General features: G+C 41.2%; 1 protein-coding gene across 8 annotated transcripts in view; it reads right to left on the bottom strand.

The window, feature by feature from the left end:
• The window catches only part of LOC145537959 (uncharacterized), a 475,282-nt gene that overhangs the window by 313,610 nt on the left and 135,232 nt on the right, over positions 1–26,440 (bottom strand). For 7 of the 8 annotated variants that reach the window (XM_081569007.1, XM_081569005.1, XM_081569010.1 and 4 more), the window contains 2 exons: positions 8,886–9,003; positions 725–846 (listed from right to left, as the gene is read on the bottom strand). The exons of the other annotated variant lie outside the window; for it this stretch is intronic. In XM_081569007.1, the coding sequence (XP_081425133.1) occupies positions 725–846; positions 8,886–8,993 (230 nt within the window). In that variant the 5' untranslated portion in view covers positions 8,994–9,003. The remainder of the gene's footprint in view (positions 1–724; positions 847–8,885; positions 9,004–26,440) is intronic. 8 annotated transcript variants of the gene reach the window in all.

Genomic DNA, 26,440 nt, shown 5'->3' with positions numbered 1-26,440 from the left:
AAAAAAAACTTTTGAGCCCTTGGAAAAGAAGTTGCTGATATGGCAGCTAGTATGGGTTCACTGATAAAGAGTTATGCCAACCAACTCTACTTTGCTTGGTTGGGGCTTCTAGAGTGTTTAGTGAAAGGAGCAGCACAGACACTGTGTACCTTGATTTCAGCAATGTTTGACAAGGTCTCTCATAATGTGCTTATATTAACAGAAGATGTGACCTGGAGAGTAGAACAACTGATGGACTGTTCTTTCAATGGCCAAGGAATGTTGAGTAGTGAGCTCACCAAGAGGGAGTCTCTCCTCTTAATGCTTCAAGGGAATATCATCTTAATATTTTTATAAAATATTCAGATGAAGCCTGGATTAGATTCCCTACCATGCTTACTACCATTGGGAAGAGTTATCCATTCATGATCGTGGTGGCAACCAGGCAAAGAGAAAAGAGGAGTCCCAAGGCGCATTATTATTAATAATTTGGGCCCTTGGGAGGTGTTTTCCAAATCTGCCTGCATATCAGAAACACCTGGGACCGTATTGAAAAATATGAACACTCAAAGCCTTGCTTCAGACCTATTTAACTAGAATTTCAAGTGATAAAGTCCTGGCATTTGTATTAAAAAAAAAGACTACTGAGGAGATTCAGAGGCAATCAGTCCAGCTTCCAACTTTCAGAACCACTGCATCAATGGTATTTAGTAAAAGTTTTCCCAGGGTCATAAATGGTCCCTACCTGGTAGTCCAGAGATCTTCATGGGCTTTTGAATTATGAGAAAATCCCTCCCTACACTCCAGCTCCATCCATCCTTGACTCTTCCTCATGGGACAGGGCAGGGGAAAGGAGGAGCACAGCACCTGGTAAAGAAAGCACAGGCTGATGTCAGCCAGATTTGGAGTCAAGCTTTGCTTCTGTGACCTACTGCCTGTGCAAGGGGTTCTGTGCCTCCATCACCTCATCTTAAATTGCAAGGATTTAGTGAGACACACTGGAGAAGGCGATGGCACCCCACTCCAATACACTTGCCTAGAAAATCCCATGGACGGAGGAGCCTGGTAGGCAGCAGTCCATGGGGTCGCGAAGAGTCGGACACAACTGAGCGACTTCACTTTCACTTTTCACTTTCATGCATTAGAGAAGGAAATGGAAACCCACTCCAGTGTTCTTGCCTGGAGAATCCCAGGGATGGCAGAGCCTGGTCTATGGGGTCGCACAGAGTCGGACACGACTGAAGCAACTTAGCAGCAGCAGCAGCAGCAGTGAGACACACAAGTAAATTTCTGCCTGGTACATAGGTTGTCAGTTAACACCAGCTATTATTATTAATAGATTGTTTGGCAAAGTCCTCAGTTCTGTGGATCTGAAGTCTGCACTTTTAGAAAAACTTGTCTTTTTTAATATTTATTTTTATTTGTTTATTTGGCTGTGCCAGGTCTTGGTTGCGTCATGTGAGATCTTTGATTTTCATTGCAGCATGTCGGGTCTTTAGTTGCAGCATGTGAATGCTTAGTTGCAGCATGTGAACTCTTAGTTGCAGCATGTGAGATCTAGTTTCCCCAAACAGGGATCAAACCTGGGTTCCCTGCATTGGGAGCTTGGTCCAGCCACTGGACCACAAGGGAAGTCCCAGAATATGCCTTTTCTGCAGCCTTGTCCAGAGAAGGAAAGCAGCCACCATATATTGACCATCAACTGTGTGCTGGGCACAAGGTCTATCTCAGATCTAATCTGATTTCCTTCTTTGTCACCAAAACCCTCATTTTCACACATGAGGAACTTGAGGCTCAGAGAGGTTAAATGACTTCCCCCAAGTCACCCAGCTAGAAAGGGTCAGACACCAATAATTTGGCTAATAAACTTGCACTGACGATCTCAATGGCACTTTTTAAATGGTTAATGTAAGGAATGGAGAAAGCGTTGCCCTTTAAAAAATCTAAAGAGAGACATTTTGAAACTGCGAGGGAGGGGGGAAGTCACACCACCTACATTCTCCATTATCTGAACACTCAGCAATTAGCCAGAGGAAAAGCCCTACAAACAGGTGGTTATTGCTCACTGGCTTTCCCTCTTTTTCACACACACTCACACCACAAAGATCCCTGGCCACTTTATTTAAAATTACAATATCTCCCCCATACCACTCTTATTCCTTCCTTTGCTTTATTTTTCTTCTTATCCCTTAACCACTATCTCACATATTGTCATTTTGGTTATTTATGTTCTTTATTGGGACATTTCCCTCCTAGAGGGTTAGCTCCTTGAGGGAAGGAATTTTTGTCTATTTTGTTTATTCCAACATACACATGCCTAGAACAGGGAGGCACACATGACACTCAATAAATGTCTGTGGCATGAATGAATGAATGGATGGATGAATGAATGAATAAAAAGTCTTAAATGAAGTATCAATCATAAGAGTTGAAAGTAATTATAATCTTTTTAAGTAGCTGCATTGTTCTGATTTTTCTGTTATAAACATGTATTATTTGTATAATAATAGTTTTAAAAAATGTCACCTCAATTGTCCAGGTTATTAATGATTTAAGCTGAAGTGAGAACAAAGATAGGACTGGGGTTATTTTCTAGAGGCCAGATGTGATGGATATTTTCCACAGGCCCCTCAAAGCCACCCTGCATCCTTCCTCACTGCTCTATGTCCTGGGATGTTGACCTCTTTGAACTGAATCAACAGGCTCTCTGGACCTCTGGTTTCCAGCTGGGGAAAGAATGAGGCTGGGCTATTTGTCACCAGGCTCTCTGGTTGCTGCAGATGGACTGTGTCCCTCTACTGAGGCCCCAGTACATCAGACACCTTCTTTTTACCCCTAATCTCTCTGGGTTCTATCACTGCTTCCACTCTTGTCTCCCTCAGGCCAAGGAATGTAAGAGCTCTCCATTTTGCATGACCTGGAGTGCTTCGCTTCCTTTGCTGGGTCATCTCAACTCTGCCCACACCTTTTATATAGTGCCTTTATTAAATTTTCCTCAATCACCCAGTTAGGTATGCCACCAGTTCCTTATTGGATTTCTGACTGATAGAAAGAAATGGGGATTGTGCTTACAGTTAGAAGAGCTGAATCCTAATACCAGTTTCACTACTGGTTTGCTCAAGGCTAACCAACCACTGTTCTATACTCAGTTCCTTCATCTGAAAACTAAAAAAATTTGGCAAGACAACAATCACATGCTGTGATCCTTAAGCCCTTTGCATAGAGAACCAAGTAGTTACTTACCCACTGATTAGAAAGTGTTAACTTGATCCAGATTCTGAAAAGGACCAGTCTTCCAGGAACTTATTCACAAGGGTTGTAGCTATACTGCTCATGATAAAGCTGAGCGTGGCAATTACAAAGCCAGAAAAATCCAGGCCCATCTTTGCCCTCACTGCAGCTTAAAATCAGTAATTTCCTGGAAAATTGAGGCTACAATTTTTAAACTATTATTATACAAATAACACATATTTATAGTAGAAAAACAAGAATTTGCAGCTATATAAGAGGATATCAAGCCAGTCAATCCTAAAGAAAATCAATCCTGAATATTCATTGGAAGGACTAATGCTGAAGCTGAAGGTCCAATACTTTGGCCGCCTGATGCGAAGAGTTAACTCATTGGAAAAGACCCTGATGCTGGGAAAGACTGATGGCAAAAGGAGAAGTGGATGGCAAAGGCTGAGATGGTTAGGTAGCATCACTGACTCAATGGACATGAGTTTGATCAAACTCTGGGAGATAGTGGAGGACAAAGGAGCTTGGTGTGCTGCAGTCCATGGGGTCACAAAGAGATACAATTTAGCAGCTGAACAACAACAAAGAGATGATAATTACTTTCAACATTTACAATTGACACCTTTCGAGATTTTTTCCTATTCAATTGGTTATTCCACTAATATTTACTGAATGGCAGTATATGCCTGGAGGAAGCACAAGCTGGAATCAAGATTGCCAGGAGAAATATCAATAACCTCAGATATGCAAATGACACCACCCTTATGGCAGAAAGTGAAGAATTAAAGAGCCTCTTGATGAAAGTGAAAGAGGAGAGTGAAAAATTTGGCTTAAAGTGCAACATTCAGAAAACTAAGATCATGGCATCCGGTCCCATTACCTCATGGCAAATAGATGGGGGAACAGTGGAAACAGTGTCAGACTTTATTTTTCTGTGCTCCAAAATCACTGCAGATGGTGATTGCAGCCATGAAATGAAAAGACGCTTACTCCTTGGAAGGAAACTTATGACCAACCTAGATAGCATATTAAAAAGCAGAGACATTACTTTGTCAACAAAGGTCTGTCTAATCAAGGCTATGGTTTTTCCAGTGGTCATGTATGGATGTGACAATTGGACTATAAAGAAAGCTGAGCGCTGAAGAATTGATACTTTTGAACTGTGTGTTGGAGAAGACCCAGGAGAGTCCCTTGGACTGCAAGGAGATCCAACCAGTCCATCCTAAAGGAGATCAGTCCTGGGTGTTCATTGGAAGGACTGATGTTGAAGCTGAAACTCCAATACTTTGGCCACCTCATGCAAAGAGCTGACTCATTGAAAAAGACCCTGATGCTGGGGAAGATTGAGGGCAGGAGGAGAAGGGGACGACAGAGGATGAGATGGTTGGATGGCATCACAGACTCAATGGACATGGGTTTGGGTGGACTCCGGGAGTTGGTGATGGACAGGGAGGCCTGGCGTGCTGTGGTTCATGGGGTCGCAAAGAGTCAGACACAACTGAGCGACTTAACTGAGTATATGCCTGGCTTCTAGGCATGTGCATAGTGTTGCATTATTGTGAAGTAGTGGTATAGCCAAACCAGAGTTCTGGATGCTACTTCAGTTCTCCACTTTGCCTAAGTATAATATCTGAAGAATTATGTAATTCCTGCTCTTTGGGCAGTGGGTACACATGACACTTAAGTTCCCAGAAGGGTGAATTTCCTTTTGCTTTTGGTCTGGTAGGACCAAGTTGAACCTTTCTGCCATTTGACTTAGCTTCCTTGCCTTAGACACAGCTTTTGCCAGAAAGCTTTCTCTATCATCAAACCAAAATTGTCAACAATAAAAACAAATGAGGAATAAAAAGACCCTCCCAGGAAGTGGGAATTATTTATCCAAATAATACTGGAGGTTTTGGAGTAGTATCTTTGAAAGTCAGAGTAGGTTCAAGGCAGTGAACGCCTTCATCTGGTGTGACTGGAAAAGTAGACCTGCCCAAGCTGGAGTAGCTGCACATGATACTAGCTATGGACAGCAGTAAGATAGGGCTCTCAGACTCTTATCTTCACTTCATCTCATCTTCACCAGTGAAGGACAGTTTTGTTTTATTTTGAAAAACACTACACCAACATTATACTCTGAGAAGCAATAAGATTAGCAAAAAGTGCATTTGTCTATCTTACTGACATTCTATTAATATTTTGAAGACTATCAAAGACCTAGGCTTACTTCAATGAGAGCAGAAAAGAGCTAGCATGGTCCCACAAGGATGAAATCGGGAATGATCATCACCTCGTTTGGGACCATTCAAGGCTTCTCAGAAGGCATATATACTCACTGCTGGAAAGGTGTCTGTCACATAATAATGGTTCATGAAATTTTGTTAATAAATTAATGAGTGAATAAATTACTCTTAGTTCAGTTCAGTTCAGTCGCTCAGTCATGCCTGAACTTTGCAATCCCATGAACCACAGCATGCCAGGCCTCCCTGTCCATCACCAACTCCCGGAGTTTACACAAACTCATGTCCATTGAGTCGGTGATGCCATCCAACCATCTCATCCTCTGTCATCCCCTTCTCCTCCTGCCCTCAATCTTTCCCAGGCATCAGGGTCTTTTCAAATGAATCAGCTCTTTGCATCAGGTGGCCAAAGTATTGGAGTTTCAGCTTCAACATCAGTCCTTCCAATGAACACCCAGGACTGATCTCCTTTAGGATGGACTGGTTGGATCTCCTTGCAGTCCAAGGGACTCTCAAGAGTCTTCTCCAACACCACAGTTCAAAAGCATCAATTCTTCGGCACTCAGCTTTCTTTATACTCCAACTCTCACATCCATACATGACCACTGGAAAAATCATTGCCTTGACTAGACAGACCTTTGTTGACAAAGTAATGTCTTTGCTTTTTAACATGCTGTCTAGGTTGGTCATAACTTTCCTCCCAAGGAGTAAGCGTCTTTTAATTCCATGGCTGCAATCACTATCTGCAGTGATTTTGGAGCCCCCAAAAATAAAGTCTGTCACTGTTTCCCCATCTATTTCCCATGAAGTGATGGGACCAGATGCCATGATCGTAGTTTTCTGAATGTTGAGCTTTAAGCCAACTTTTTCACTCTCCTCTCTCACTTTCACCAAGAAGCTCTTTAGTTCTTCTTCACTTTCTGCCATAAAGGTGATGTCATCTGCATATCTGAGGTTATTGATAGTTCCCCTGGCAATCTTGATTCCAGCTTGTGCTTCTTCCAGCCCAGCGTTTCTCATGATGTACTCTGCATAGAAGTTAAATAAGCAGGGGGACAATACACAGCCTTGACGTACGCCTTTTTCTATTTGGAATCAGTCTGTTGCTCCATGTTCAGTTCTAACTGTTGCTTCCTGACCTGCATACAGATTTCTCAAGAGGCAGGTCAGGTGGTCTGGTATTCCCATCTCTTTAAGAATTTTCCATAGTTTGTTGTGATCTACACAGTCAAAGGCTTTGGCATAGTCAATAAAGCAGAAATAGATGTTTTTCTGGAACTCTCTTGCATTTTGGATGATCCAGTGGATGTTGGAAATTCATTTCTTGTTCCTCTGCCTTTTCTAAAACCAGCTTGAACATCTGGAAGTTCACAGTTTACGTACTGTTGAAGCCTGGCTTGGAGAAATTTGAGCATTACTTTACTAGCATGTGAGATGAGTGCAATTGCGAGGTAGTTTGAGCATTCTTTGGCAGTGCCTTTTTTTGGGACTGGAATGAAAACTGACCTTTTCCAGTCCTGTGGCCACTGCTGAGTTTTCCAAATTTGCTGACATAGTGAGTGCAGCATGTACAGCATCATCTTTTAGGATTTGAAATAGCTCAACTGGAATTCCATCACCTCCACTAGCTTTGTTCATAGTGATGCTTCCTAAGGCCCACTGGACTTCACATTCCAGGATGTCTGGCTCCGGGTGAGTGATCACACCATCATGATTATCTGGGTCATGAAGATCTTTTTTGTGTATTTCTTCTGTGTATTCTTGCCACCTCTTCTTAATATCTTCTCCTTCTGTTAAGTCCATACCATTTCTGTCCTTTATTGAGCCCATCTTTGCATGAAATGTTCCCTTGGTATCTCTAATTTTCTTGAAGAGATCTCTAGTCTTTCCCATTCTATTGTTTTCCTCTATTTCTTTACATTGATCGCTGATAAGGCTTTCTTATCTCTCCTTGCTATTGTTTGGAATTCGGAATTCAAATGGGTATATCTTTCCTTTTCTCCTTTGCTTTTCGCTTCTCTTCTTTTCCCAGCTATTTGTAAGGGCTCCTCAGACAGCCATTTTGCTCTTTTGCATTTCTTTTTCTTGGGGATAGTCTTGCTCCTTTCTCCTATACAATGTCACGAAGCTCCGTCCATAGTTCATCAGGCACTCTGTCTATCAGATCTAGTCCCTTAAATCTATTTGTCACTTCCACTGTATAATCATAAGGGATATGATTTAGGTCACACCTGAATGGGCTACTGGTCTTCCCCACTTTCTTCAATTTAAGTCCAAATTTTGCAATAAGGAGTTCATGATCAGAGCCACAGTTAGCTCCCGGTCTTGTTTTTGCTGCCTGTATAGAGCTTCTCCATCTTTGGCTGCAAAGAGCATAATCAGTCTGATTTTGGTGTTGACCATCTGGTGATGTCCACGTGTAGAGTCTTGTCTTGTGTTGTTGGAAGAGGGTGTTTGCTATGACCAGTGCGTTCTCTTGGCAAAACATTATTAGCCTTTGCCCTGCTTCATTCATTTGCTTTAACACAAATTTGCCTGTTACTCCAGGTGTTTCTTGACTTCCTGCTTTTGCATTCCAGTTCCCTGTAATGAAAAGGACATCTTTTTGGGGTGTTAGTTCTAAAAGGTCTTGTATGTCTTCACTGAACCATTCAACTTCAGCTTCTTCAGCATTCCTGGTCAGGGCATGGACTTGGATTACTGTGATATTGAATGGTTTCCCTTGGAAACGAACAGAGATCATTCTGTTGTTTTTGAGATTGCACCCAAGTACTGCATTTCGGACTCTTTTGTTGACCATGATGGCTACTCCATTTCTTCTAAGGGATTCCTGCCCACAGTAGTAGATATAATGGTCATCTGAGTTAAATTCGTCCATTCCAGTCCATCTTAGTTCGCTGATTCCTAGAATGTCAACGTTCATTCTTGCCATCTCCTGTTTGACCACTTCCAATTTGCCTTAATTCATGGACTAACATTCCAGGTTCCTATGCAATATTGCTCTTTACAGCATTGGACCTTGCTTCTATCACCAGTCACATCCACACCTGGGTGTTGTTTTTGCTTTGGCTCCATCCCTTCATTCTTTCTGGAGTTATTTCTCCACTGATCTCCAGTATTATATTGGGCACCTACCGACCTGGAAAGTTCATCTTTCAGAGTCCTATCTTTTATCCTTTTCACACTGTTCATGGGGTTCTCAAGGCAAGAATACTGAAGTAGTTTGCCATTCCCTTCTCCAGTGGATCACACTGTGTCAGACCTCTCCAGCATGACCAGTCCGTCTTGGGTGGCCCCACATGGCATGGCTTAGTTTCACTGAGTTAGACAAGGCTGTGGTCCGTGTGATCAGATTGGCTGTTCATTGTCTGTGACTGTGGTTTCATTCTGTCTTCCCTCTGATGCCCTCTCTCAGCGCCTACCTCTTACTTGAGTTTCTCTTACCTTGGCCGTGGGGTATCTCCTCACGGCTGCTCCAGCAAAGCGCAGCCACTGCTCCTGACCTTGGACGTGGGGTAGCTCCTCTTGGCAGATCCTGTGCCACGTAGCCATATTTTAACATCTAGTATTTAACAATATTTGACATTTATCAACAATGTTTTGAATTTATGAGGTACAAACAGAATGGGAAGGAAAAAGAGGAAGGTGAAGGAGAAGGGGAGTCCTGGACTATAAGTCAGACTTCACAGACCACATAAAAACTTGCTCTATCTTGTGCCAGACTCACCTATAAAATGGGATAACGGTAACTTTCCCGCACGTCTGTTGTGAGTTTTATTTATTTACTTATTTTGGCTGTGCTGGGCCTTTATTGCAACATGCAAGACATTTAGTTGCAGCCTGTGAGATCTAGTTTGCTGAAAAGGGATCGAACCAGGGCCCCCTGTATTGGGAGCATGAAGTCTTAGCCACTGGACTACAAGGTAAGTCTCTGTTGTGAGTTTTAAATGAGTTAATTATGTAAAATGCTTATAACAGGACCTGGCACATGGTAAATTATCAATAAACATTAGCTATTACCTGCCACTCCTCCCCCTTCTCCACCTCCTTCTCTCCATACACTCAAGGAAATTTACTGATCTGTCCCCTTGAAATTTTGTCCTCCTGCTGGTAATCTACTGTGTCTGTGGACTCTTCTACATATTACCGGATATACTGATGGTGTTCCACAGTATCTACATTACAGACGTTTGAAAATTTTAAATAAACTTGATACTGAAATTAGCTTCACTTGACAATGATACCATCTCAGACATTCCTCTTAAGCCAAATATTGTCACTGAGCAAAGAGAACAGTGAAGCACCATGGCCACAGTCAGTCTGGTGACTGAAAAGGTTTGGGTCCATACTCTCGTTCATTCAACAAATATTTATTAAATGGCAGGAACACCAGAAAGGAACTAGACATTGATCTTGTCTTAATATAAGCTTCCATCAGAGGGTGGTAAAAAATCAGACAGAGATTTTCAACATGGGTAGAAAAAGATTTAGGCTACAGAGAAGCACAGCTAGAGTGCTATGGACCTCTAGTGTCAGGAGAGACTGGTTTCTGTTGGGGACTCAAGAAAAGAGAGTGCCATTCACATAGATGCATGTCACCAATGCCTGCATGGGTAGTGACTCAACTCATCTTAAAATAGTTACCTTAAGCATAAGGATCTGATCTTTGCCTAGGGGGTTTTGCTCTCTAGAATTGTAATGCAGGCCAAGTATGTCATACCATATAACTTTATACCAGCCATCCCTACCACCACCACCACAACTCTCCCAGACACTGCAGCAATGCATCCAGACCTGGATCTTGAATGTTCCCATTTATGCCCCTTGTTCTTCAGGGTCCATGGGTGGCAGTAGGCCAATCCTCAAAGGAGAGCTCACCAACACCATGGGCATCACAAATTTGACACAAGGGACCTCTGAAGTCATGAATGTGTTCTGCCTGTGTTTAAAACTGTCTCCCTTGGCATTGTGTATACTCAGTCAATGGCAATAACCAGTCAGTGGGTTTAACCAGCTCAATTAAAACAAAACCTCAATAATTGACTAGGCAACTGCAGAGGTTAATGAAGCCTCAGTTTGGTCAACACACTGAAACTTCTATGAATGGAATCAGCTAGAATTGTGCTGAGTGTAATCTGTTCACCAAAACTTGGAGGGCCTGACTAAGAAAGCCACAGGGCTTTAACAGCTTGACTTATCAGGCAAAAGAACAAACATTTTTAGATAAAACATATTGCAAAAAAATAATGAAATTTGTTTCAGGTTTTAAGCATGCCAATTGCAAAGATGTATATATGTGGTTTTGTAGATGTCTTTCCAAGTTGCATCTTTGTCAATATAATATCATCTTACATTGGTAAATAATTGTGTGATTTGGGTAACACTTTAGTCTCTTACAAGATGATATTCTGGAAAGGTCAGCACTGTGCCAACCCACTCACAACCTCTTCTGAGGTGATCCACCCTGCCCACACTTCCTGCCAAAGGGGCAGGCCCAGGAAGCCATGTTTAATACTCAGAGCCCTACCTCCTCTGTTCACAAATGATTGGCTGTAGCCCAGGCACCAATACACAGTCCATAGACTGGTCAGGGAGTTCTAGTTTGCCCTTGAAGATGAACTGGACCAATCAGTTTCTCTCTTAGGGCCCTGAGCATGAAGAAAAATAGCCATCATTTAGTGCTAGGACCAGATGAAGTGGACATATAGCATGTCACTTAATCATAGAAATCAAAGATCCATGAACTCCTGCGGCTGAAGGCCTGGGAGCCTTCTTTAATCTAGAGTCACCTTTGAGCTCCAGGCTCTTTGAGGCCAACATTTAATACGGTTCCTGGTTCTTGGATTTCCACATTCCTTCATCATTTAAAAATACAGTGACGTAATACAATATGCTAAAGCCCTTCATCTTGAGCTGGCTTAAATGGCTATTTGTCCTTGCAAGTAAAACAGCCAAATCAAAACCAATGGGAAATTAAAACTGGGTCCCAAATGAATGCTCAGGCCACAAGGCCTTCTAGAGAAATCTCAAGAAGAAAGGCAAACTGACAATGTCTTAGCCATTACTGGGAAGGCAATATAAACCAAAAAAAGAAAAAAGGGAACTGAAAGCCTTTAAAGACGATTTGGAAAGTTTGTGTGTGTATGCGCCCTAATGGGTATGCAGTGACTTGTAGAACCAGCACCATGAATGGAGAAGACATAGTCTTACTGAGTTCTCTCTCATGAGCGAAACCAACCAAACTTAAAATAGACTATGAATGACTGCTGGTTATGAGATATGCTAAATGCACAGGAATCACAAATGATTGAAGCCAATTCACAAGAAAAACAGGATAATAATATTTGACGCAACCTCAAAAGCAGGTGCTTGGTTTAGGGTGTGTCTATATGGCCCTGGTTTTTGTTTCCACTCAACTTTGGAAACTAAATGACACTGCTTTCTATTTTAAAATGGAAATGTATTGGTTCATATAGACTGTGTCTAAATAAAATGCAGTTTCCACATAGCTCCTCAGTGGTACCATTTCTTGTCCAAAGATATTTCATGGTTTGGGGTTTAATATAATTTAGCCACTGACTAAATATTCCAATTGATTTAGAAAGTGAATTATTATCATTTTTTATCTACAAAGACATTCTACTAGTTAAAAAAAATAAACTATTTGTGAACTGAAATTTTCACTACTTGAATGTGCTTTTCTATACCTGTATTAAATAAATTGTGTCTTCTTTCCTGGGGGAAGCAATGTGGGGAAGTAGCTAACTGATGGACTTTGGAAACAGATCAGCCTGAGTTCAAATCCAGGTTCAGTGATTTTTTTTTCTAGTCTTGCGACCTTGGGCAAGTTAGTCCTGCAGTTTCTTTATTTGTCAGAAGCATGATGATGATAATAATAGTACATACCTTACAGGATGTACAAATTAAATGAATTAAGGTAGATAAAGTGCTTAAAACCATGCCTGGTAGTTTATTTTCTATAAATAATCTAAAAATGTTTACTACTATTATGTGTACTACTTTCATCAAACTCACAAAATAAATCATTGAGTGAATGCAAATATTGTCCTAGGAATGTACTTCTGTAATCTTGTTTAAAATTCACAATTTGAGGGTAGAAATTACCATCCCAATTTTATAGAAGTAAAATAAACCTCACTAACTGATTTGCTAAAGGTTGCCTGGTAATATATGGTAGAGCCAGTATCTGTGAATCTACTCGTTAATCCATTTCACATGTTTCTTTATTGAGTACTGATTACACACTGGGGACTTCCTAGGTGGCGCTAGTGGTAAAGAACCTGCTTGCCAATGCAGGAGACAGAAGAGACCTGGGTTCAATTCCTAGGTTGGGAAGATCTCCTGGAGGAGGAAATGGCAACCCACTCCAGTATTCTTGCCTGGAGAATCCCACGGACAGAGGAGCCTGGCTGGGCTATAGTCCATAGGGTCACAAAGAATTGGGACATGACTGAAGCAACTTAGCACAATCGCACAGCTAACCCCTTGCCTGGGTGCTGAAATATAGACAGGCATCAAGCAGACATAAATCCTTGCCTTCATGGAGCTAACCTTCAGTTAGAGGAGACAATCAAAAATGGGAAGAGGAGAGGAAGCAGGACTGTGTGTTGCAGGATGGATGCAGTTCAGAATGCAGCTGTGGCTATAACAGATAACTAGGGAAGGTCTCACTGAAGAGAGGATGTTTGAGGAAAGGCCTGAGAGAAGAAAGGAAGCCATGGAGTAGCTAAAGGGGAAGCTCCTGGGCAGGATAAAGAGCATGTGCAAAGGCTCTGAGGCAGGAGCATGCCTGATATGTTCCAGGAACAGCAAAAGGTGACTGAAAGAGGGAAAAGAGGGGAAACAATAGGCAATATGACTCAGTGGTAAAGAATCAGCTTGCTAGCGCAGGAGATGCAGGGGACATGGGTTTTATCCCTACGTTAGGAAGATCCCCTGGAGAAGGGAATAGTAACCCACTCCAGTATTATTGCCTGGAAAACCCCATGGACAGAGGAGCCTGGCAGGCCATAGTCCAGGGGCCCACAAAGAGTTGGACATGACTGAGAGCAAAAGCAACGATAGGGGATGAGGTAGAAGAGGGGAGGGCTTGGCTGATATTGACATTTGCTTAAGAGACCCCCTCATCTCAACCATGTTTATGTTAACTAGGGCTTTGCCTCCACAAAGGCAGCATATCTTAAGAGGCCACTGATGGAAGAGTCTCTCCTTTGGAAAGGACATCTCCATCCTGTAGAGAGGAAAACCCAGGCCTTGTGCTGGTAGTCATGTAGTTCGTCAGAACTGAAACTACATAACCAGCATGCCCCCGCCCCATCCCTCCACTGGCTGGAAGCAACCATGACGATGGTGCTCAGAGCCCTTGCAGAGGTGTGCTGTGGTCTCTCTGAGCTCATCACAGCACCTTCCTATGCAAGAGTTTCAATTCAAGGTCATTTTTGGTTCCTTTTCAGTAGCAGACTCAGAACCAGATCTATTCATGTATAGGAACAGTGCAAACACATTAATAGCCAGACCCCAGTGGGAGTTTTATTTTCCATTTCCTCCTCCCCCATATTTATTTGTCTCTTCATGTCCTCTGTGCAGTAAAGGTGACTTTGAATGACATTTTCAGATGAAACTTAAAAAGGTAAGGGGAGAATGGGAGGATATTACCCTGTGTTGGAACTACCTCTTCCCCAAACCCTTTCAGGCTTGGGAGTTGAGCTGCCTGGGTTCATATCTCTATATCACCACTCTGCAAGCTTAGCCAAAATATTCAACCTCAAAGAACCTTAGTTTCCCTATATTTAAATTGGGGATGATGATGATAGCTGCTTAGTTAGGCTAATAGTGGGAATTAAATAAAATCATTTAATGCTATTTTAGAATTTAGTTAAAATAGGAGGCTTGCCTCCCATTCCTGAAATGTTTTTCATTGCAATGAGAAGGATGTTTCAGGACACTAAGAGGCAGGTGTCCAAATGGATGTGGTTGTCTCTGCATTTTCTCTCAAAGCGTGATTCACATATTTGCCACATGCTTCCATCTCTCTGATGAAAGTACTATTCTTCCCCAACTGGGTGGTTCCAGCCCCTCTAAGCTGATAAGCCTCTTAAGTTCTTAGAAGCAGACAGAGGTAGGCATAGCCCTTTCTGTGGTCTAGGTGAGTAACTGGTCCACTGCCTCCAATGGGCAAGGTGGTCTAACTGTACTTATTACCTCCCCTGGGGCCAACTCTGAGTTTTCCTTACCTCATACAGGGTACTAAGGGAAATTTTTGCAAATTCTCCCATAGAAAATCAAACAACACACAAGAGTCCTTCAAGGGGAACAAGAAGGTTTTGGCAGGAAAATCTTCAGGGATAAAGTTCTTCCTCCTACAGTATAACTTATCTTTTGGGAAAAAGGAACACAGAATTTGATGGATATTATTTAATGGTCACAGCTTATTAGCCCTATGTGTTCCTACAGAAAGGAAAAAATAACTACCTAGTTATGTCAGAAAATCTTCCACACCTATGTTATAGCAAACAGTCAGTATTACTACTGGAATTTAGTATAAATCAGAGGCTAAATGACCTGTTAGCTACAGTGCTTTATAGGGATGGCCAAAGCAATCATCTTAGGATCACTATAATTGAAAAAAAAAATGTGTCCTGGAATGATTCTGTAGCTCAATGATTTAAACAAAGAGAATAACATCTTCTTATTGGCTTAGATGACCATTTTTGAATAAACTTAATATGGTTCCTGACTAAGCTTCAAAAGACAGAGTCCCTTTAGAGAACAATTTTAAGTTGCTTGGTACTATCATCCCACCGGCTTAGTACTAAATTGTTAAATGATATTGACACAAATTCCTGAATGCAATTAATAAAAAGCCATAGAAAGGATTTCACACAAGTAAGAAGCTTGGAGCTACATGGATAATCACCCCTAATTTATCTCAGTTTTAAATTCAGAGTGAGATGTGCCAGAATTTTTTGAAGAATACACCACAGGCCAAAAGAGCCAGTTTAAAGATAGAAACCCACCAGTTCTACTCTTCATTCTATCCCCAAAAACGTGTCCACCAAAAGATGAACCTGGAGGAATCAGTCTCCCTGACTTAAGACTATACTACAAAGCTACAGTCATCAAAACAGTATGATACTGGCACAAATATAGAAATTAGATCAATGGAACAGGATAGAAAACCCAGAAATAAGCCCATACACCTATGGTCAATTAATCTATGACAAAGGAGGAAACACTACTCAATATTGGAAAGACACTCTCTTCAACAAATGATGCTGGGAAAACTGAACAGTCTAATATCATCATTAGATCATTCTTTAACTCCACACGTAAAAATACACTCAAAATGGATTAAAGACCTAAATGTGAGACCAGACACTGTAAAACTCCTAGAGGAAAACATAGGCAAAACACTCTCTGGCATAAATCACAGCAATACATTTCTTGATCCATCTCCCAAAATAAAGGGCATAAAAACACAAACAAACAAATTGGACCAACTTAAACTCAAAAGCTTTTGCACAGCAAAGGAAACAATAAACAAAATGAAAAGACAATTCACAGATTAGGAGAAAATATTTGTAAATAATGTGACCAATAAGAGATTAGTCTCCAAAATTTACAAAGAGCTTATGATGTTTAACAGCTCAAAACAAATAGCCCACTCAAAAAATGGGCAGAAGACCTAAATAGACATTTCTCCAAAGAGACAAACAGATAGCCAATAAGCATATGAAACAATGTTCAACATTGCTAATTACTAGAGAAATGCAAACCAAAACTACAATGTGATATCCCCTCACACCAGCCAGAATGGCTATCACCGAAAAATTCACGAACAATAAATGCTGGCAAGGTGTGGAGAGATTGTAATTGTAAACTGTAAATTTACACTGTAAATTGGTACAGCCATTATGTAAAACAGTATGGAGTTTCCTTAAAAACTAAAAATAGAGCTACTGTATGACCCTGCAATCCCACTCCTGGGCATATATCCAGAGAAAAACATTATCTGAAAGGATACATGGATCCCAATGTTCATTGCAGCACAGTTTATAATAGCCAAGACATGGAAGCAACCAAATGTCCATCAGCAGAGGAATGGATAAAGAAGATGTGATACAGATATACAATGGAATATTACCCAATCATTAAAAAGAATGAAATAATGCCACTTGCAACAATATGGATAGACCTAGAGAGTGTTGAGTACTCTTGCCTGGAGAATCCCAGAGACGGGGGAGCCTGGTGGGCGGCCGTCTCTGGGGTCTCACAGAGTCAGGCACGACTGAAGCGACTTAGCAGCAGCAGCAGCAGAGAGTGTCGAACTGAGTGAAGTAAGTCAGAGAAGAAGAAATATCATATGACATCCCTTATATGTGGAACCTAAGAAGAAATGATACAATTGAACTTACTTACAAAACAGACAGACTCACAGGCTTAGAGAACAAACTTATGGTTGCCAGGGGAAAGGACAGTTAGGGAGTTTGGGATAGACGTGTACATACTGATATACTTAAAATGGATAACCAACAAGGACCTACTATGTAGCACATGGAACTCTGCTCAATGTTATGTGGCAGCCTGGAGGACAGAGGGGTTTGAGGGGAGAATGGATCTACGTGTATGTATGGCTGAGTCCCTTCACTGTTCACCAGAAATTATCAAAATGTTGTTAATAGGCTATACTCCAGTAAAAATAAAAAGTTCAATAAAATAAAATATTGAAAAAAAGAATGCACCACAGATCAAAGGAGCCTGGTTTAAAGACAGAAACCCACCAGTTCCACTCCTTGTTCCATCCCCAAAGACATGTCCACCAAAAGACATGTGCATGAATGTTCATAGCAGCTTTATTGATAAAAGTCTAAAGTTGAAAACAACTGAATATCAGACAATAGTAGAATGGATCAATTGTAACATATATACATACACATATATATACAATATGTGTGTATTTATATACACACACACATATATGTATTCAATGAAATACTACTCAACAGTTAAACATATAATATATTTTTAAATATTTTATTTATTTATTTGACTGTACCAGGTCTTAGTTGTGGCATGTAGGATCTAACTCAAAGACCAGGGATCAAACCCAGGCCCCATGCAATGGACCACAGTCTTAGCCACTGGACCACCAAGGAAGTCACAACAGATAAATTTAAAAAAAAATAGAATTATGTGTATAGTTTATTTCTGAGTGTTGTCTCCTCTTACAGAGTGGGAGCACAGTAACATGACTGAATACCAAAACATGTTGAGAAAAAGAAGCCAGACAAAAACATACCAACTGTATGATTTCCCTGACATAAAATTTTGAAGCAGACAAAACTAATCTTTGGTGATATAAACTAGAAGAGTGATTAACCAGACCAAGTTGGGGAAGGGGAAGAAGGGGGATTATAGAATCAGAAGGGTACAAAGGAGCCTACTGGATGCTGGGATATTCTGGATCTTCATCTGAGTGGTGGTTCCATGAGTGTATACTTATAGAAATCTCACCATCTGCACATGTAGTATTTGTGCAGTTTACTCTGTGTAAGTTATGTCTCAGTTTAAAAAAGAAAAAGGAAACAAAATTAAAAAGAGCTAAACAGGATCTGTATTATCTTGGTGGCTTTTGTAAGATTCTGAGATCACAAGCTCAAGACCGTGACCTTGTGGAAGAGAACATGTGAATCACATGCAGATAGATTTATCCCAGTATACTACTTTATATTCATTCATCATTAACCAGCACTGAGACCTCTGCACTAGGGGCAGTGTGCTAGTTGCTGGTAATGAAGCAGGGAACAAGACTGCCGTGCTCCCACTGTGTAAGAGGAGACAACACTCAGAAAGAAACTATACACATAATTCTATAATTTTGAAATGTGACACAGACTATAAGAAGAAAACCATAGAAGAGCTCTTCTATGAGAAAGATAAGAAGTGAGCCTGATTTTGTTGCATTGGGAAAGTTTCCTAGAGGAAATTACATATGAACAAACATGTGAAAGTTGAGTAGAAGTCAGACAGAAGAATAGGAGTGAGGGGAGGAGAGATGAGGGAAAGATGAACAAAGGCCTTAAATTGAGGGATCCAAAATTCTGGGAGAGTTCTAGTGTGGCTAAAGTGTAATGAGTTGGGGGGAGAAGAGGGAAATTAAGTTGATGGGGGAGGGGTAGACTGGGGCCAGGATGTGGAGTGCTTTCCAGGCTAAGATTAGGATTTAGATCAAATGACAAGTATAATTTGAAGAATCAATGAGTTTTAAGGATTTAAAATAAATTTCGATTTGTACTTTAATCACTGGTTTATTTTTTTTTTCTTTTTTTTTCCTCTTCCAGAGCCCCCCTCTCACCTCCCTCCCCATCCCATCCCTCTAGGTCATCCCGGTACACCAGCCCCGAGCACCCTGTATTATGCATCAAACCTGGACTGGTGATTCGTTTCACATATGATAATTTACATGCTTCAATGCCATTCTCCCATAGAGTCCATAATACTGTTCTATTTATCTGTGTCTCTTTGGATGTCTCACATACAGGGTTATCTTTACCAATTAACTAAATACCATATATATGTGTTAGTATACTGTATTGGTGTTTTTCTTTCTGGCTTACTTCGCTCTGTATAATAGGCTCCAGTTTCATCCACCTCATTAGAACTGATTCGAATGTATTCTTTTTAATGGCTGAGTAATATTCCATTGTGTATATGTACCACAGCTTCCTTATCCATTCGTCTGCTGATGGGCATCTAGGCTGCTTCCATGTCCTGGCTATTATAAACATGATCACTGGTTTCTAAGAAGAGTATAAACTAAAAAGAAATAAGAATAGAGTCAAAATAACCAGGTAAAACTATTGAAATAATCTAGGAAATTAAGGACAACTTGAATTGGAACAGTGGCAATGGAAGTAGAAAGAGGTATTAATAGATGAGAATGAACCAGTTTTTCCAAACTTACTTATCTCATCTTCTGGTCTTCTGGTGACCTTTCTCTTTGCTAAAACACATACACACACACATATATGCACTCATAGTAGACTCTTAACACTCACCCACTAGATCCGGACTGTGATGGTACTGCAATAATGATGATGAAGACCCAGTACCCAGAACTTGAGAATTCCAATGTACAACTCACCTCAAGAAAAGGAAATCAGGAGTAAATGCTAACGTTTCCTCAGTATCACCTATGTGCCAGGCATTGTGCTATGTACTTTCATATATGTTGGCTTATATACTGCCATGGATGGAATATTTGTGTTCCCTCAAAATTCATAATCTCCAATGTGATGGTATTATGTGATGGGGCCTCTGGGAGGTGATCAGGTCATGAAAGTGGAGTTATGAATGGGATTAGTTCCCTTATAAAAGAGGCCCTCCACCATGTGAGAACACAGCAAAAAGATGGCTGTCTATGAACCAGGAAGCAGATTCTCAACCAGCCTACAGGACTGTGCACATAAATTTATGTTGTTTATAAGCCACTCACTCAGTCTAAGATACTTTTGTTACAGCAGCCTGAACAGACTAAGGTATAGCCTGAACTGGGTATTATTATTATTCCTATTTTAATAGGCAAGAAAACTGCAGTGTGAAGAAGTTAAATGACTATCTTATTGCAGTCTCACAGCTGTTTTAAACGGCAGAGATGATAGGATTTGAGTTCAGAGCTACATTATTCCAGAAACCATGTTATTTCCACTACACTCTGCAGATGATCCTTTTATCAAAAGTGTATGTCATTTTAATGACATCAGGAAAACTAATCCAAAGAAATGACTCCCTAATGGTGAAATTTTGGACTTTAAAACACCCGGATGAAGACATCAGTCTTCAGAGTCTCTGGGAACATAGCACTTACTATAGGCAACCCCTTCTAGTCTGACTGTGACGAGCCACAAGCCCAGCTCTCTGCACAAGATCATATGCACCAGTGACATCTGAGAGCAACCACAAAGGGGTGGAGGTGGCCCACAGCCTCCAAAAGCAGTGACAGCAAAGCTCAGTTCAGCTCAACTTTGCATGGGCAGATACAGCCTTGAATAACTCCAAGATATCTTGCACTGAGTTTCACTACAAGTCAGCTCTGATTTAGCTCCTGCCTCCAGAAACAACACTGATTGTGGCAAGGGAAAGAGAAAGGGTGTGAGAGGCTCACCAATCCTGCTTTGACAGTGACTTTGCCCAATCACCAAGAACAAATTTCTTTGGGGCAGTCATGTGATCAAAGATACTGTATCCAGAGAGCCTGGGGGAAAGGGCTGTAGGAGCTTGGGTTTGATCAGAGGAGCACAGCCGCTGTGAGTGACGCAGAAATAAAGATTTGTTATAAAGACTACACCTTGCACAGCTGTGGGAGCTGGTGGACTCAGTGGCAGGCTGTAGCCTCTGCATCCGGTGGGGACCTGAAGTCGCTGTGAGTCAGCAGCTCTGATAATCAGGAAGGAATGCAGCACCTAAAGTGGGGCAAGCAACATAAACTGGAAGCGTGGGAAACACTAGAACCAGTGAGCATGGGCCAGAAACCATGGTTGTCTCTCATTACCTCCAAATTAGACAACGCAGGGGAACTGCAAAAGCTGGCACCTTCTCCATGGAACTGCAAATACAGCAAGCTTGCTGCTCAGAGAATCTGAAGGAGGAAACTGTGTGGGAGCTGAAGGAACTGCAGGCCCAGGTGCTGCTCCATGCCAACAGGATGAGCCATTAGATCAACATGAGCTAAGGTGGCCTGCCTGGCACCCTACACCAGAGGGGCGGCTACTTCACTTCTGGCTTTCCCATCTCAAGAAAATTCCTCTATGCCCAGCCCTGACCTGGTTCCATACAGGGAAGAGGATTCTGGGAAATACTACCATTTTAGCTAAGTCAACACAGTTCAAAGCCCCATCAAGAGGAGAGCACTAGAGACAAGTAATTAGATAAACTAAAGGTTTTATGATATGTGTGGAATGGAAAAATAATTCCTGTGCAAACCCATGGTGCAATCCTGGCCAGGTCCTTCCACAAGACACACTTGAAATTCAGACTTGGGATGGGTTAGAATCAATTTAAAAACTATTAATGAGTGCTGCTGATGTGCAAGGCAGTGTCCTTAGTATCACCATTTACTCTTGTTTTATACATTCATATATGTTTGCCACTTTAAGAAGTATTTCAAATATACCTGAATGTATAAAGTAAGAGTGAATGCCCTACATGGTTTGATGCTGCAATATATATAAAACTGTGTGCATATATTAAAAAAAATAATACCTCGTGTTGATTATAAGCATAAAAAGAGATCATGTATGTGAGGCACTAGCACAGAACAAGTACTCAATGAATGGAAATGGTAGTCATTTTTATTTTATCACCTTCATCATAATCCTCATCATCAACATCACTGTTTGTTTTTAGACCCAGAGCCTATCTGAGTAAGCATGTGATGTTAGCACCACAGACCCATTAATAGTCAAAATACATGTGAGTGCCCAACCCTTTAATGAATCAGCATGAAAGATGGTAACGATAACCCTATATGCGAGACAGAATAAGAGACACAGATGCATAGAACAATTTTATGGACTCTGAGGGAGAAGGTGAGGGTGGGACGTTCTGGGAGAATAGCATTGAAACATGTATATTATCATATGTGAAACAGAACACCATTTCATGTTCGATGCATGAGACAAGGGCTCAGGGCCGGGGCAATGGGATGACCCAGAGGGATGGGATGGGGAGGGAGGTGGGTGGGGGGTCCAGGAAGGGAAACACATGTAAACCCATGGCTGATTCATGTCAATGTATGGCAAAAACTATTACAATATTGTAAAGTAATTAGCCCCCAACTAAAATAAATAAATTTATAAAAAAAAAAAAAAGAAAAAGCTAACTTACTCCAGGTACTTATTTGTTCATTCAATAAATAGTGAATCTTAACCCTACCATGCAAGACACATGTAACCCAAACATGATATATCATTCTTAAATGATAAGTGTGAACAGTGCCCTCAGGAGTTGAAATTCAGATTAGCAAATATGTCCTGGGACTTCACAGAGGGTTTGACAGGAGAGAAATACCACTGTGGTTCACGGTGGTCAAGGTGTCATAGAGCAAGCAGCATCAGGGTTCATCGTGACAAATAGGTGGTGTTCACACAATTAGGCAGGAGAGCTCGCTCCTGGAGCTGGGTCCGAGGTGAGCATTGGATTGGAGGCTGCAAAACCCCTGGTATGGTTAGAAGACAGTGAAGAGATAAAAGAGGGTTTATCAGGGAATAAATAGGTCAAGAGGCAGATTGTGCATTGCTTTGAGTGCGGTGATCAGGAGTTCAGATTCTGTCTGGAAGGCAGCAGAGAGTTAGCGAAGCTCATACAGAGAAGGGGGACAACCAAAGCCAAGTTTCAGGAAAACTAGCACAGTGAGTCTGTGGACTGTACTAAATTGAGAGAGACTGTAGAAAGGAAGGCCAATTGGAAATCTTGGGACAGAAATTCAGGAAGTACAGAGAGGTCTGAACTGAGACAATGAGAGTACAAAAAGGAATGAAAGAAGTATTCAGAAGAAAGAAGGTGCCTGCTTGCACATAAGGAGCAAACAGAGATGCTAAGGATGAGTCAAGGTTCCAAGCCTGGGCAGCATGAAGAAAAACAGGAAAGTTGGGGGCAAGGAGCAAAAAAGAGAAGAGGCTGTGATCCACGTGGCGATTCACCAAACGAGACACAGGTCTAGGAGGTGAGGCTAGAGGTAAAGGTCTTGGATAAGCTCCCTGTGGGCTGGTTGAGAACAGAGTGGATGAACATGAGAGAAGGACTGACTGAACTCAAGGAACACCTAAACTCAGGGAGGGACAAGGAGCACCAGAGAAAGATTAGTCAGGAACCTAGCCTCCTAAATCTAAAGAAAGCATCCATTTCCCATTTGCTGATGGGAAATAGCAAAGACCTCCAAATCTCAATAATCCTTCAAGATACAAAGATGCTCATTTCTATAAGAGAAGAATCATTTTGCAGACCTGCCCAATGGCTGAAGACAAGAGACAACGTAGTCCATCTGAGAGAACAGAAACAGTCATTCACTCAGAAAAAGGAGATAGTGTCCACATTTGGTCAGGATAGCTACAGTCAAGCGCCCTCAGGAAGATGGCACATTCAAAAGGCCAAAAAGTAGTAATGAAGAGACCGTTTATAGAGACAAGGCATTAGGATCAGTTACAGTGGTGACTGTTATCCTCCTCAACCTAGAGAGGAAGAGAGGTGTTACCTGGAGTCCAGTGAGGGCTAAAGGAGTGGAAGAGGTATCCAGTCAGAGCTGTGGCTGTAGGGGAACAGAGCTACTACCGAACATCTGATGGCCAAGGAGAGAGCAAGAGGCGTAAATAACCCCAATCCTTCTCCCCTCCTACCTTCTCATTTCTGACTCCTCATTGGTCAAACTCAACCTGAAGCCACAAGATAAGGAAGGTCTAGTTAATGCAACCTGTAGCATTCAATCTCCCAGAACACAGAGCAGAGCAGAAAAGGGTGGAAGACAGCTCTTGGGGAGAAAAGGGAGAATCATTAGAACATTTTTGCCCATTATAGTTGCTTAATTAAATATCATCCTCTGAGTAGAAGTAGAAATAATTACTTTTATCATTAATAATACACATTTGTACATTTTCTGCTTCATAAAATGTCTTCACATAGGTTATCCCTTTTGAGTTACACAGTATCCCTGTGAAGTAGATAAGACCATGTTCTTCAGGTCTATTTAACTCTGAAGCCCAGAGAAATTAGATGATTTATTCAAAGTTACAGTCACAGAGCGAGTGAACTGTGAAGTTCCTATCAGAAATAAAGCCCTCTGAATCCTAATCCAGTGGTCCTCCCAAGGTGTGAAATTAATTTACCTGGGAAGATGCTCCTGCCATGGAAGGCATCAGGACATAGCTGTCCCCAGTGTGGCATGCCTTGCGGCCCTGGCCTGGTTGCATATCAGGGCCTTCTGGAGTTGTTTTCAATAAGCAAATATTCCTGACACTTCAATTATCCCAATCCAAACAATGAACACACTGTGCAAAAAGCTTCATAAATTTCATTCAGTTGGATGCAATGAGAATAATATAAGTCAAAGCTTTGTGTGTATTCCCTCAAAAAAAAATGACCTAACAAAACAGAGATTGTTGTAATGGAAACATCTAGGCCAGAAAAAAAAATAAAGGCAACACAGACTCTGTGTTTCAGGAACCTGGCTCTGATTCTTTCAACTCATCACCATGTCTCAGCCAAGAAACATGTCTTCTGTCAAGAACCCTGTGCTTTCCACTTTCCTACAAGTTAAAGTAAGGCCTTCTTACATATGAATGACTCCAAAATTGTGTTTGATAAATTGTTTTTGTTAATTTTCCTATGTTTGATGTCTTGTCATTTTCATGTATACCCTCTCCCACAACTCCCTCTGCCCACACTGTTATAGAATAACTTGGGTCCCCTAATAAAGATATGTTGAAGTCCTAATGCCCAGTGCTTCAGAATGTGACCTCATTTAGAAATCAGGTCCATACAGAGTCAATCAAGTTTATAATGAGGTCATTGGAATGGGCCTTAATCCAATATGGCCAGTGTCCTTTTAAAGTGGGAAATTTGGACACAACGACAAATACCCAGAGAGAGAAAATGATATGAAAAGACAGGGAGAAAATGGCTATCCACAAGTCAAGGAATTTCTGAGGCCACCAGAAACTAGGAGAGAGGCTGGGGGCAAAGCCTTCCTTAGTACTATCAGAATGTGTACACAGTTTTACACCCAAGATGGAGCCAGGAAAATGGTAGCTATTTTCTTGGAAAAACTCAAGGTTTTATAGAAATATATCCAAAGAAAATGTTAGGAAATTTTGTATAGATTAAATATTGCTTCTCTCTTCCACCTCTGGAGAAGAGTTCTAGTGACATTAGTCACTAGACTAATAGATTAGTTCTAGTTACAAAGTCTGATATGTTGATACCTAAATTAATTAGGACAGTTTTGGTTATAAGTAAGAGAAAAATCCATGGCCTCCCTGGTGGCTCAGTGGTAAAGAATCTGCCTGAAATGCAGGAGACCACCTGCAATGCAGGAAACTCAGGTTCAATACTTGGGTCAGGAAGATACCCTGAAGAAAGAAATGGCAACCCACTCCAGTATTCTTGCTTGGGAAATACCATGGACAGAGGAATCTGGCAGGGTATATTCCGTAGGGTCACAATTGTCAGACACTAGTGACTAAAGCAGCATCAAGAGAAAATCCATACCAAAGTGGTTTAAACAATAAAGACAACTTCTTGGCTCCCATACCTGAAAACGCAGCTGTAGTCTGGGCTTTAGGCATGGTTTGACCAAGGCTCTAGACTATGTGATTCTTTCAGTCTTGCCTCTTTTGTGTACTTATTCCATCCTCAGGATGGTTTTCTTCATGCTAGCAAAATGATTGCAATGGTTTGCAATATAAACCCAATACTCTCCAGAAGAAGAATGCTTCTATGTCCAAGAATCCCCAGCAAAAGTACTGCACGTACTGTTGATGATACCATCCCTAACCAATTCTAGGGGAAAGCCAAGTGTTGACTATCTTATGCTTGACTTATGTGGTCCAATCATTGGCAAGAGGCCTGGGATTTCCTGAAGGCTTAGATCATTATAGCTTACTTCTCAAGTCGGAGGTGAATGATCAAACAACCAAGCTGCTCCTAGATGGTATATAAGAAAAGTGGGTACTGAGGAATCACCACAATGTCCAGCCCAGGACTAAACCTAACCTTTGCACATATCGACTTTAACATAAAACCTTACCATATCAACATTGTGAAAATCTGACTTTTGGAAAAACATGAACTTGTGCTAAAACCATCTGTTACAATCTGATATCCAGAATATGAAGGTTTCCTTTCATATCTTAGGAGGAATTGTGAGTAGAAGAGGTGAGGTTGTATTTGTTTATCAATCACTGTTCTAGTTACTATGGCTACATAAA

This window comes from Giraffa tippelskirchi, chromosome 2 (genome assembly GCF_054371585.1).
Source record: "Giraffa tippelskirchi isolate mGirTip1 chromosome 2, T2T-mGirTip1v1.2.pri, whole genome shotgun sequence".
NCBI lineage: Eukaryota > Metazoa > Chordata > Mammalia > Artiodactyla > Giraffidae > Giraffa > Giraffa tippelskirchi.
This window is presented reverse-complemented; position numbering and strand designations above follow the sequence as displayed.